The sequence below is a fragment of the Oryctolagus cuniculus genome, chromosome 5 (assembly GCF_964237555.1).
Source record: "Oryctolagus cuniculus chromosome 5, mOryCun1.1, whole genome shotgun sequence".
NCBI lineage: Eukaryota > Metazoa > Chordata > Mammalia > Lagomorpha > Leporidae > Oryctolagus > Oryctolagus cuniculus.
This window is the reverse complement of record NC_091436.1, coordinates 156,971,254-156,984,731: the sequence shown is the minus strand read 5'-3', so window position 1 is coordinate 156,984,731 and position 13,478 is coordinate 156,971,254. Positions and strand designations below refer to the sequence as shown.

The 13,478-nt window shown below is 40.5% G+C and overlaps 1 protein-coding gene across 1 annotated transcript in view; it reads right to left on the bottom strand.

Annotated features, from left to right (window-relative positions):
- RANBP9 (RAN binding protein 9) overlaps positions 1-13,478 on the bottom strand; it is a 94,392-nt gene that overhangs the window by 36,093 nt on the left and 44,821 nt on the right. The window contains exons 3-4 of the mRNA XM_051855085.2: positions 6,542-6,594; positions 4,911-5,078 (exon numbers count right to left, since the gene is read on the bottom strand). Of these exons, the coding sequence (XP_051711045.2) occupies positions 4,911-5,078; positions 6,542-6,594 (221 nt within the window). The remainder of the gene's footprint in view (positions 1-4,910; positions 5,079-6,541; positions 6,595-13,478) is intronic.

The following is a 13,478-nucleotide window of genomic DNA, read 5'->3' as shown; positions in this document are numbered from 1 at the left end:
CTAAAGGATAAAGACACTGCTGAAACCTTCTCCTCAATGCTCTTTGATGAGAACTTCAGTCATGTTCCAGATACAACTGGAACAGCAGCAGTATCACTGGAATAAGTCTACTGGCATCCCAAAGTGTTAATTTATAATCTCCTTTTAAATATTAAAATATATCCCTTAGCTGAAAATAAGATATTAAATAAACCACTATAAGATCTCACTGATGTTGAACACCGAAAGGACTGGTGTCAGGGAATCAGTTGATCACAACTCTTCCAGCCTAGATACACTGTAAAACAAAACCAACCAACCACACCAACACCACAGCTAAACAACGAGGCATTTCTGTTATTTGTAATGTCTCTTCCCAATAGACTATGCCTCTGCAAGTGCTGTATGAAACAAAATTATCTGACTCTTTTACTACAATAACACATAACTGAATGTAATCATTATATATTTTAAATAAGTGTGTGAAATTAATGTCCTATGTTAACAAAGCCCTGTTATTTATGACTTTCAGAGACTAGTAAGCTCCTGTTAGCTTGTCAAAAGAAGAGCAAAGCTGGGATTTTTTTCATCCTATGTAAAACAGTTTGATTACACCTAGTTTCCTGGTAACACAGAAGGCAAAGTGAAAAACAGGAAAATGTATTCGAAAAACTTCAGAAAACTAGAAGTAACTCAGATAACTATAAAGAATAATTTAAAATGACTATACGTATTTGCCATTTTTCATTACAGTCTAAACCATTATTTTCCTCAAAGATGTCTGTAAGACTGTCTAAAGTTATGTTATTTGGCAAAAACCCTTTTTTTGTCAATAATTACAAGCCCTCACCCTTTCAAACCCCTAACAGAAAAGTCCAAATTCCATACATTAACATTTTTGAGCACTACCAAAAACAGCTGAAACAATTTATACACATTCAGGCCACAAAAAACAAGCTGGCATAATTAATTATTTATTACAATTTTATGTATTTTCCATATGTGATGAATTTTCTATTTCATCCACGTAAATTTTTTAAAAAATGATATTCAGTTGACAGATGATGTCAGTAACACAAAGCAGGAGCTGCCGTTGTGGCACAGCAGGTAAAGCTGCCGCCTGCAGCACCGGCATCCCATATGGGCGCCAGTTTGAATCCCAGCTGCTCCGCTTCCAATCCAGCTCTCTGCTATGGCCTGGGAAAGCAGAAGATGGCCCAAGTCCTTGGGCACCTGCACCTGCGTGGGAGACCTGTAAGAAGCTCCTGGCTCCTGGCTTGGGATCAGCGCAGCTCTGGCTGTTGTGGCCAACTGGGGAGTGAACCATTGGATGAAGACCTCTCTCCCTCTCTCTCTGCCTCTCTTTCTCTCTGTGTAACTCTTTCAAATAAATAAATAAATCTTAAAAAAAAAAATAACACAAAGTAAAACAACTTAAGGTAACCTATACCAAAATCTTTCTCTCATATTTTCATAAATAAAAACCTTTCTGCTTGTGTTCATGTGGTAAGTAAATGTGTATTTTCAAAGGTTTGCATGAGGGGCTGGCACTGTGCTGTAGGAGGTTAAGCTGCCGCCTGCAGTGCAGCTCTAGTCCCAGCTGCTCCTGTTCCAATCCAGCTCTCTGCTATGGCCTGGGAAAGCAGTAGAAGATGGCCCAAGTCCTTGGGCCCTGCACCTGCGTGAGAGACCTGGAAGAAGCTCCTGGCTCCTGGCATTAGTTTGGGCCCAGCTCCAGTTGCTGAAGCCATTTGGGAAGTGAATCAGTGGATGGAAGACCTCTTTCGCTCTCTTTCAAATAAATAAATAAAATCTTTAAAAAATGTTTGCATGAGAGCAACTAAGGATGCATCAGCTTTTAGGCAAAACGAAGTATAAGAGACTAGGAAGTGAACTGTGTTTTACCTTCCAGATGCTAGAGTCTAGGCCAGAGGGAAGCCGGCTTCTTGAAAAGGCCACACAGTAACTCTTTCCTGTCCACGGGGTCTTGGTCACAATTACTCAACTCAGCCACTGTTTCAGGAAAGCAGCCCCAGACCACACATAAATGAACAAGGCTGGCTGTGCTCCAATGAGGTTTTAGTTAAAAGCAGTAGGCAGGTGTGGCCGTACCTACAGCCCCTATTCAGGGGCATGATTTCTGCTCACCGGGTTTAACCAGAGCACCCCAGCCCTGAGCCTGGCAACAGCGACACTGAAGAACCCTCAGTGAATATTCACTAAGCGCCACGCGACGACCTAGAGCTCTGCCACATCATTTCAGTGATCCTCTCTTACAAACAGAGAGGGCACAGAAACATTAAGTGACCTGCCGAAAGTCACTTGGCAGGGACCAGACTCAGGCAAGCCTGACTATCCTTATCAGCCACATTTCATGCTGTCTCTGCTTAGTAAGTGTTAAAACAACTTAAAACTGAGTAACACCAAATATTCCAAATTTACTTACAATTAAAATGTAAATATCATCATTAGATACCCCTCCCCCCCCTTTTTTTTACATTTTAAAACAGCCTTCCCAGTGAAGAGAAAAATTCAGTTTAAATATTTGTGAAAATCTAATAGGAAGAAAATTAAATCGTACCACTTGTGATCTTCCTGTCTACTAAAATAGAATATTTTTTCTCTGGAAAGTTAGTGTTAAAAAGACTAATTGTAGTTTCTTTAAAAATGTTTTCTCTTGCATTTCTTTTCTCTTAGTTTTGTGTAAGATCTTTCTTTTTTTATTTATTTTTTTTTTTGACAGGCAAAGTTAGTGCGAGAGAGAGAGACAGAGAGAAAGGTCTTCCTTTTTCTGTTGGTTCACCTCCCAAGTGGTCGCTATGGCTGGCGCAGCCAGGAGCCAGGTGCTTCTCCTGGTCTCCCATGGGGTGCAGGGCCCAAGGACCTGGGCCATCCTCCACTGCACTCCCAGGCCACAGCAGAGAGCTGAACTGGAAGAGGAGCAACTGGGACAGAATCCGGCGACCCAACTGGGACTAGAACCCGGGGTGCCGGCGCCGCAGGCAGAGGATTAGCCTAGTGAGCCGCGGTGCCGGCCATTTGTGTAAGATCTTAAACACATTAAGCAGCCAAACCAACTAAGACTGTATCACTCGAACCCTTTACAAGCCGGAGTCAGAATACTTCAGATTGAGCATCCAGAATCCAAAATAACCCAAAATCTGAGACTGTGAGCACTGACATGGCACCACAAGTGCAAAATGCCACAACTGACCTCATGTGACAGCTCACAGCCCAAACACAGGTACATTAAAAATCTGTAAAACATTACATCTGTGTACAAGATGTTTATAAAATAATTCACTTGGTTAATCCTCCGCCTGCAGCGCCAGCACCGGATTCTAGTCCCGGTTGCCCCTCTTCCAGTCCAGCTCTCTGCTGTGGCCCGGGAGTGCAGTGGAGAATGGCCCAAGTGCTTGGGCCCTGCACCCGCATGGGAGACCAGGAGAAGCACCTGGTTCCTGGCTTCGGATAGGCACAGCGCCGGCCGTAGCAGCCATTTGGGGGGTGAACCAACAGAAGGAAGACCTTTCTCTCTGTCTCTCTCACTGTCTATAACTCTACCTGTCAAATAAAAAAAAAAAAAAAATTCACGTTGACGCTTGGGTCCCATGTCCAAGATAACTCATTGTGTATGTATAAATATTCCAAAATCAAAAAAACCTGGTTCCCAAGGATACCAGGTAGGAAATGCTGGACTCATAACCACAAATAAACTAAAGGAGCTGTGCTGTTCTGGAAAGCAGTTTGCCACGACAACAAAATCACAAATACACATATAGTCTGCATGGGGTCCTTAACATAAATGTACTGATGAGAATCTATGAATCTGTATCTTCTGTGGACTTGAGACAAACTTTGAGTCAGATAACATAGGACTTCAGAATTAAAATATTCAAAAGTAAAATTACACCCAATATATGAAAAATATGCAATAGACACTAAACAAGATTCCTAATGCAGCTAGAAATTTAAAATTTTTTACTACAAAATGACAGAAAGAACGATGCTTGCTATGTGTGTCAGCATAGTAATTGTTTACTATACATAATATATGATTATAATTACATGCTATATAATCACTATTTATAAGCAAAGCAGAGATTCTGCCTGCTGGGGTAACTTGGTGTTTATTTTCTTTTGCTTTACCCCGGTGGAAATAATTTACTATGAATCAAGGATTTTTCCAACAGTAAAAGAAATATGAAACCTTAAAAACAAAAAAAGCATCAGTCTATCCTCTATACTTTCTAAAAATTTCTAAGGGACTCTAACAACCACATGTACAATTTTAAATTTCAAATGATATGCACACATGGATATATAGCTTTGAAAGTCTCAATTTTTTTAGTTTCACAATGTATGGGTTTAAGTTTTCATTATCTCGTTTAGTTCTCATTAGCCACCTAACTTTTACATTAATAAGTGTTGCTATCTGCTTGTTTGTGCTCTGTCCTGCAAAACTTATTTGTAGTCATCACCCTTTGGCAATCTTTATTGGAATATCTGACCTTTGGGTACATCAATGTCCTTTATTTACTGGTAGCACAAAGCTTGCCTCCCCGTTGCTACTGCTCCCTGATCTATTCCAAGAACTGACAGCTCTTCTATAGTAACACCTGTTCCTAGAAAACCAGCTCATACGATGAAGGGTTTTATTCAGGGCAAAGCAGAAACCTCCTGGCATTCTGACTACTATCACAGACGTCTCAACAGGGGATATGTTCTACAGTTATGCCTGCACACATGATACAAAATGGCTTTCCCAGAGCACACATTTTTGTCACTTCCTCAACTTCCCCCTGGAAAAAAGAAACGCTTTTCAGAAGCATCAGTTTAGAAGAGAACCGCGTCATAAATATGACTGTCACGCTGGGAGCACAACAATCACCGTATTGGGGTTATGTTGCATGCAACATGCATGTCAGTACCTAAACTATGTCCATTCTTGGTGTAAAAGCAGGTATTGTTGATAAGGTTAACGCAACAGCCAATGACATCACCAGTTGTAAAAGTTGGTCCATAAGGTTGTCCGGTTCCAGAAGAACAAAATGAATGTCCATCATCCCCATGGTAACCATATGAATGTTTATCCCAACCTAAAGAGAAAGTTCCGGTACATTTACAATGAAAAGGTAATGTTCCTCTGTACTAGACTGATTCACTAGATTATAAACCAAAAGAGCATACAGCAGATAATGCATATTTAAATTCACAACTGTACTACATATAATTTATTCTATTATCAAAATGCTATTTACAACCTGAAGGAAAATAAATTTGGCACAAAACACACTAACGCAAGCATTAAATGGAGAGAAATTCTACCAGTCAAAAACAAAACATAAATGCAACACCTACAGAGAACACACTTTCCATACATGTTTCTTTTGCTAATGACAAAAGAATTTTGTTTTTATTTAAAAAAACACACACACACACAAATAGTTTAATGTAAACTAGAAGATTACATCTTACTCAGTCACCATAAACTTTAAGGTTGTGATCCAAATCCTAGTCAGATTAATTTGTAGTCTTCCCACAACACAAAACTAGAGCCACATCTGTATCACTGTCAAGATTTATCAAAGGGCTGGCATGTGGCACAGTGGGTTAAAGCCCCGGCCTGCAACGCCAGCATCCCATATGGGCACCAGTTTGAGTCCCGGCTACTACTCTTTTGATCCAGCTCTCTGCTATGGCCTGGGAAAGCAGAAGAGGGCTCAGGTGCTTGGGCCCCTACACCCATGTAGGAGACCCGGAGGAGGGTCCTGGCTCCTGGCTTCAGATTGGCCCAGCTCTGCCTACTGCAGTCAATTGTGGAGTGAACCAGCGGATGGAAGACCGACGACCGACCCCTCCCCCCCTCCCTCTCTCTCTCTCTGCCTCTCCTCTCTTTGTGTAACTCTAACTTTCAAATAAATAAATAAACTTTAAAAAAAAAATCTCATTTGAACTCCCTTTCAAGTATAATTTTAAGTAAAAAGGTACCCTCAAAGTATATGAATTTGATACAATTAGGTAACAACCACATTGGTTTGGTCTGGTTTGGTGTATGTCTTTGTTTAAAGACACTTCACACAGATTTGTGTTGGTCATTCTGCTTCCTATTTTTTAAAAAAAGGTCTCCCCAAATTAATTTTTAACACCAGAAAACAGAATATAAAAATATAATTAAGAATCCCCTCCTTATGGTAGTGTTGCAAAACAGCTGTGCCATCTAAATTCATACATTCCTTAGTTCACTTTTAGTATTAGCCCATATTCTAAACATTAACAGCTGTGGATGAGTTAGAAGCCAGGAATGTGATGAACAGCAACCAGAACCAGCTACATATTGACTACATACAGAAATACAGAAAAAAAAAAAGATTTTAAAAGCATGGAATATATATGCTATGTAAGTTTTGCAAAATATCATGAAATGCGAATTATCAACTTCTTAGAACTCACAGATGATGAAAAATCAGTATCCTTATTTCAACCTATTGCTTGAAAATTTTAATAAAAATAACCCAGCTATAAGACTGTCCTATAATCCTATATTCAATTACATGTGTACCTGGTAGTCTATTCATGTTCACACCTTGGGCAGAAAGACCAATTCCCATATAGCTGTTGGAAACAAAAGAAAGAAGGTTATTATAGTCAGATATGTATAAATTTTAAAATCCTTTTAAATTATCAGAACCAAGCCCAAGTTGAAGCTGTTAGGGTAAATATGTTATCACAACGAATTACATAGCAGCAAAGGGCAATATTAGGCATCAATAAAACCCAAATACACAGTAAGTTCATACAGTAGTCATTCATAATTATACTCAAAAAGTACTAGAAATGACTATGTCCTCAGCTAACATCCATAAAAATCTCTCCAATTTATTACAGGACTATAAGTTCTCAAAAACAAAACATAGAGGAACTTGTGAATGAAAAATAAGAAAAAATTGTGTTTCTAGACCACACACACATAAAACGGATATGGATTCACATCTGGAAAAAATGTGTATTTTAAGGTATCTATATATGGTTTTCTAAATTAGACAAATTGACAAAATCTATCTAACCACAATCTTAATTATCAATCTATGAAACTACAAAAAATTATCTCCACAGAAGAAATTCATGAAGAAAGGCAATTAAAGCATGCAATTTTCAAAAGCAAATAAAATGTTAGTATTAGCTGATAAAGATAGTTCAAAAAAGGCTAAAGCAGAAAGAGTTTTTTAAGTACAATGCAAAAGCTTAAGAACAAACTGAATTCAGTTTGTTAAAAGTTAAACTGACCTTATATTAAGATTTAAAAGGGCATCTGATAAAGTTCAGACATCCTTCCTAATAAAAACTCAAGTAAAATATGAATAAAAGGAAATCACTTAATTATGACATACTTTTTTCTAAATCCAATTTAGCAAGGAAGATATTATAGAATACAGAATTCTAATCAAGGAAAGACAAAATTTTTAAAAAGAACAATAACAGGGTTGGGTTTTCTCTGTTAGATCTTAAGACTCAAAGTTAACTAAATCTGCAAGATCAGTATCACTAACAGGAGCACACGCTGAATGAGGCAAGAGTAAGCAAACACTAAGAACCACCATTTAGATGTCTACTTCAGAAGGATCCAAGTTTTATCTTGATTCAGCTCCCTTGCTACAAATACACCAGCAAAGGTTAACTATTACCAACCCCCCACCAAAAAAAAAAAAAAAAAAAAAAAAAAAAAAAAAAAAAAAGGCACAACAAGGCAGGCGCATGGCATGAAATCCAAAGCTGTGAGTGGGTCACAGCCAGGGACCTGGGTCCGTGACACTCACTACTGGCTGCGAGCCCCCCTTCTCTGACCAAACGTGACCCCCAAGAGGAGCATGAGTCTTGCTTAGCATTGATGCCCAGGGCTGGAACAGACTTCTAAAAGAAGCCAAAGAAATGCTGACCCCACCTCCTGCCTGGACCACTGCTAACTGGACACTGTGACCTCCTTAATGGGAAAGAGAGGAGAGCGCCTGCTGCTGGGCGCAGTGACGGACCGGGTCAGCAACACAGCCCCAGCCCCCCGAGGTCCCTCGGAAACTACCTCACGTCGGTTTTGGATTGGGAGACAAGCAGTTAAACAGCAAGTACAAACCACAGGAAAAAGAAAATAAGCACAGAAAAAGATGCACAAATTAAAGGGAAAATGTCAAATTTCCCAATCAAAAGGAGGCTGCAAAGACAAAATTCCACACGATGAACAAACAACTGCAACTTAAATTCATCCTAGGTGGCATCACTCAGCAGGTGGAACACATATATATATATATGTTAGACACATAAAAAAGGAGGAATTACAATTACCAAAAATGAGGACAGAAGAGTGCCAGTATTTCTAGGATGGAAAACTATGTTCTTGAACTGAAAATGTATACTGCATACTTAGGATAAAAATCAAGTCTTACTCAGGGCACACTGAAACTATCAAATACTGATAGAATCTTAATCTGAAGCTTCCAGGCAGGCTTCTGGTGCAACACTTGTTACACTGTCTCTGCTTCCTGCACACCCTGGGAGGCCAACAGGTGATGGCCCAGGCAGCTGGCTCCCTGCCATCCACAAAGTGAACCCAGACTGGATTCCCAGTCCCTGGCTTCAGCCTGCTCCAGTCTCAGCTGCAGCAGATTTTTAAGGAGTAAACAAGTGGATGGAAGATTTCTCTCCCCCTTACGCTGAAATAAATAAGTTTAAAAAAACAAAAAACTTTCAGAGCAAAAAAGCCTGTACTAAGGAATGACACCAGCACAGCAGACTTCTCTCCAGCAACAACGGATGACAAAATACGCCGGGCACCATGTTCCAAGTGCTGAAAGCACAGTACTGTCCACCTATAACTTAATTCCCAGGCAAAGCAACAAGTGTGAGGGGAAAGTAAGATATTTTAATACAAATAAAAGCCAGAGCTGGTCCAGGGTGAAGCCAGGACCCCAGAAGGCCATTCACGTGTCCCACGTGGGTGGCAGGGGTACAAGCATTCGAGTCATCCTCCACTGCTCTCCTAGGCACATCAGCAGGGAGCTGGATGAGAAACAGAGGAGCCAGGACTTGAACTGCTGCTCTGACATGGGATGCTGGCGCTGCAAGCAGCGACCCAACTGCTGTGCCACAACACCAGCCCTAAGCAGCCACTATTGTTACGATGTCTAAGATGTAAGGGAAAATGTGCTTTTGGGAACGCAAACAGCAGGGCTGGAGCAGGCTGAAGCCCAGGGGCTGGAACTCCACCCTGGTCTCTGCCATGGATGGAAGGCAGCAGCCCCACCACTCAGGTCATGCTCTGCCTCTCCAGGAGCACCAGCAGGGGGCTGGGTAGGAAGCAGAGCAACCAGGACTCAAACCTGCACTTGGTGTCATGAGCAGCAGCCTAACGTGCTGTGCCAATCCAATGCCAGCCCTGTACAGTCATGTATTCTATAAACTACCCAGTTGAAGCATTCTGGTACAGTGCTCTATACAAAGTAAGAACCACATGGAAATTCCAGAACGGAGAGATATCTGAAATAAGTACACTGATGTAGTTAATGGCAGACTGGAGTTACAAAATGAGTAAGTAAGCATGAAAACAGATCGGATATGAGTAACAGAGAGAAAAAGAGGGGGAGGGAATGAGAGTCCCAGAGCAGTACCAAAGGCCTAACATCCATGTAATCAGAGAGCCAAGGAGAAAAAGATGGACCAGAAAAATTAATTGACAACTTCCCAAATTTGGTAAAAGAGACAAATTTATAGATTTAAGTAGGTTAGCAAATTTCATACAAGTTAAATACAAAGAAAACCTCAGGATGAGCCTTTAGTCTAGTGGTTTAAACACCTCTGTCCCACAAAGGAGTACCTGATTCTAAAAAAAAAAAAAAAAAAAAAAAAAAGATCTATTTGTTTGAAAGGCAGGGTTACAGAGAGAGATTTTCCATCTGTTGGTTCTCCCTCCAAATGGCTACAATGGACAAGGCAGGGCCAGACTGAAACCAGGAGCCTGGACCGCATCCAGGTATCCTATATAGGCAGTAGGGGCCCAAGCACTTGGGTCATCCTCTGCTGTCATCCCAGGCACATCAGCAGAGAGCTACACTGGAAGTGGAGCAGCTGGGAATCTAACTGGTACTCACCTGCAATGCTGGCCATGAAAATTTAAGAAAAGAAAACCTCAGCCTAGGCACAAATCACAATCAAACTGCCAGAAACTCACAAAGAAAACACTAAAAGCAGCCAGAGAAACGTTACATACAAGGGTAATTCAAAAGGTCATAGAATAATGGAATTTTTAAAACTTAAGTTTACTTTGGGACAGAAAATTTTGAAATCCATTCATATGAGGAGTCTTCAAAAAGTTCATGGAAAATATGTATTACAAAATATAGTGCATAGATTTCAAAATTTCTGCACCAAAATAAATGTATTTTAATTACTGTTTTTGATAAACTGCATGAAGTATTTTCATTATTTTCACAGATGCACTGGGCTACTACTAACTTCTCATCACGTCTGAGGGCCAGAAGACAAAAGTCCAAGCACTGAAAGGCTAAACAGCAAAGGCCTGGGGCCAGCACTCGGCACTGTGGCATACCACGTTAAGCCTCCACCTGCAGTGCCGGAATCCCATATGGACGCAGGTTCGTCCCAGCTGCCCCACTTCCAATCCAGCTCTCTGCTTATGTCCTGGGAAAGCAGTGGAAGATGGTCCAAGTACTTGGACTCCTATCCAATGCCACTCACGTGGGAGAACCCGAAGAAGCTCCTGGCTTCTACTGGCCCAGCTCCGGCCTTTGCGACCATTTAAGGAGTGAACAAGTGGACGGAACACCCTTCTCTGTTTCTAACTCTGCCTCTCAAACAAATAAATAAATCTTAAAAACAACAAACAGGGTCCGGCGCTGTGGCTCACTTGGTTAATCCTCCGCCCGCAGTGCTGGCATCCCAAATGGGTGCCAGGTTCTAGTCCCGGTTGCTCCTCTTCCAGTCCAGCTCTCTGCTATGGCCCAAGTGTTTGGGCCCCTGCACCCGCACAGGACACCAGGAAGAGGCACTTGGCTCCTGGCTTCGGATCAGTGTAGCGCCGGCCGTGGCGGCCATCTGGAGAGTGAACCAACAGAAGGAAGACCTTTGTCTCTGTCTCTCACTGTCAAATAAATTTAAAAAAACAACAACAAACAAACAAAAAAAACCCACAAAAGTCTGCCAACACAAAATACAGTGTTGCAGGAAAATGTCCTTTAGGAATGAAAGTGACAAGAAAACATTTTCAGATGAAAGGAATACAATGTGTTGCCAACAGACCTGTATCAAGAGAAATGCTCTTATCTGCTGAAAACACATGTGACCCTTTAAATCAAAGTGGTAACAGGTATCAATCTACATCATGCAGATGTAATGCAGATGATATGACAAGTACAAACAAACAGGACAGGAGGCAGGCACAAACGTCAAAGTGCCACACTGTCACAATCTAGGTGAAATGGCACACAATTAATTCTTGATGGACTATGAAAATCGGGACGTTTACTAAAATCTCTAGAATAATCTCCAGAAACTTGCAAAGAAATATAGTTTGAAAGTGAATAAGCTTACAAGAGAATTTGAACACACACATCAAAATAATACATCATTATCAAGTATTGTTTAACCCAAGAACGCAAGGTTGGTTTAACACTGAAAACCAACCAAAGTATTTTACCATACTAGGAAAAAATCTGTATCATTTGAACAGTTTCAGGATAAAAAACTAACTAAATTTAATACCCATTCACAGTAAATATACTTAGCAAACCAGGAAAACAAGGGAATCTCACCCTCAATCTACAAAAACTCTGGCACACATAATAGTGAAATACTGAACCCTATCTCCCAAAGACCAAGAACTAGGCAAGAATGCCAGTGCTCAACACTTCCATTTAACACTGAATACAAATCACAGCCCTTTCAATAAGGCGACAAAGATTTAAACAGAACCAATAACATTGGTTCTATTTGCAGATGACATGACTGCTTATAAAGAAAATCCTAAGGAATCTATAAAACAATCAGCAGAATAAGTGATTTTAATAAGGCTGAGAGTATAAGGCAAATACACAAAAATTCACTGTATTTGTAGATACTAGCAGCAAATACTAGAAAAATAGTTTTAAAAAATTCCATCTACAATTGCACCCCCCCCCCCAAAAAAAAAACTACAAAGGACATTTAAGAATTGAACAAAAGATAGGCAGACCTTTCTACTGAAAATTTCCAATCATCTCTGAGAGGACTTAGAGAAGGTAGAAACAGACAGCAAGATATACCAAGTACACAGAATAGAAGTCTTATTATTAAGGCAAGAGTTCTTGATAAACTGATCTTAGATCAACGTAATCCAAATCATAACCAAACTAAGCATTTTTTTAACTGACAATGATTCTACAGTGTATATGGAAACTTAAAAGGATCTAAAATATTCAAAGTAAGCTCAAAAAAACCAAAGTTGGGGCAAACACGTGGCTCAGCAGTTATGACACCACATGAGACACCCACCCCCCACACCAGAGTGCTTGGTTTGTGCTAGCTCTACTTCTGATCATGCTTCCTGCTAACGCACATCCAGAGAGACAGCAGATAACTGTCTGAAACACCTGGGGCCTGCCACCATGGGAAGAGACCAGGCGGAGATCGAAGCACTTGGGGCCTGCCACCATGGGAGAGACCAGGCAGTCTGAAGCACTTGGGGCTGCCACCGTGGGAGAGACCCAGGCCGGGTAGGCTGCTAGCTTCAGCCTGGGCCAGCCGTGGCTGTTGCAGGCATTTGTAAAGTGAAAAAATGGATGGAAGATCAAGATCAAAATCTCTCCTTCTCCCTCTCTTCCAGCATGTCTCTTCTCTCTCCTTTTCAAGTAGATGAAAATAAACAAAAGAAACATATAAAATGTTTTTAATGATAAAACTTGTAAAGCAAAATGTAAGAATATCATGACTTAAAGATTAAGCAAAGATTTATTAAGACATAGAAAGAACCACAAAATAATAAACTCAAACTAGACTTCATCAAACTTTAAATTTCTTCTCAACAAAATTTCTGCTCAACAAAAGGCATGACAATACAATTTACAAAAACTGACAAACTGAGACACTGCAAATAACTAAGAAGCATGTAGAAAGTGTTCCACATTGTTAGCCATCAGGAAAATACAAATTAAAACTCCACTCAGATATCTCCATAAACCCAAAGACCAACACCGCCATGTTGTCAAGGACAGGGCCCAACAGGATATCTATTACATTGTGAGTGGAAATTCAAAAGGTACAATCTCTTTGAAACAAAAGCTGGCAGTTTCTCATAAGACTGAATTGTATCAACCCTATGACCCAACTGAGGAGAAACCAAGACATGTCTATCAAGAGAACTGTACAAACATGTTCAAAGCAGCTTAACAATAGCAAAAAAATCTTCAAGTAGCTGAGGTGTCCATCAACAAGCAGACACAGAGATGATGAATATT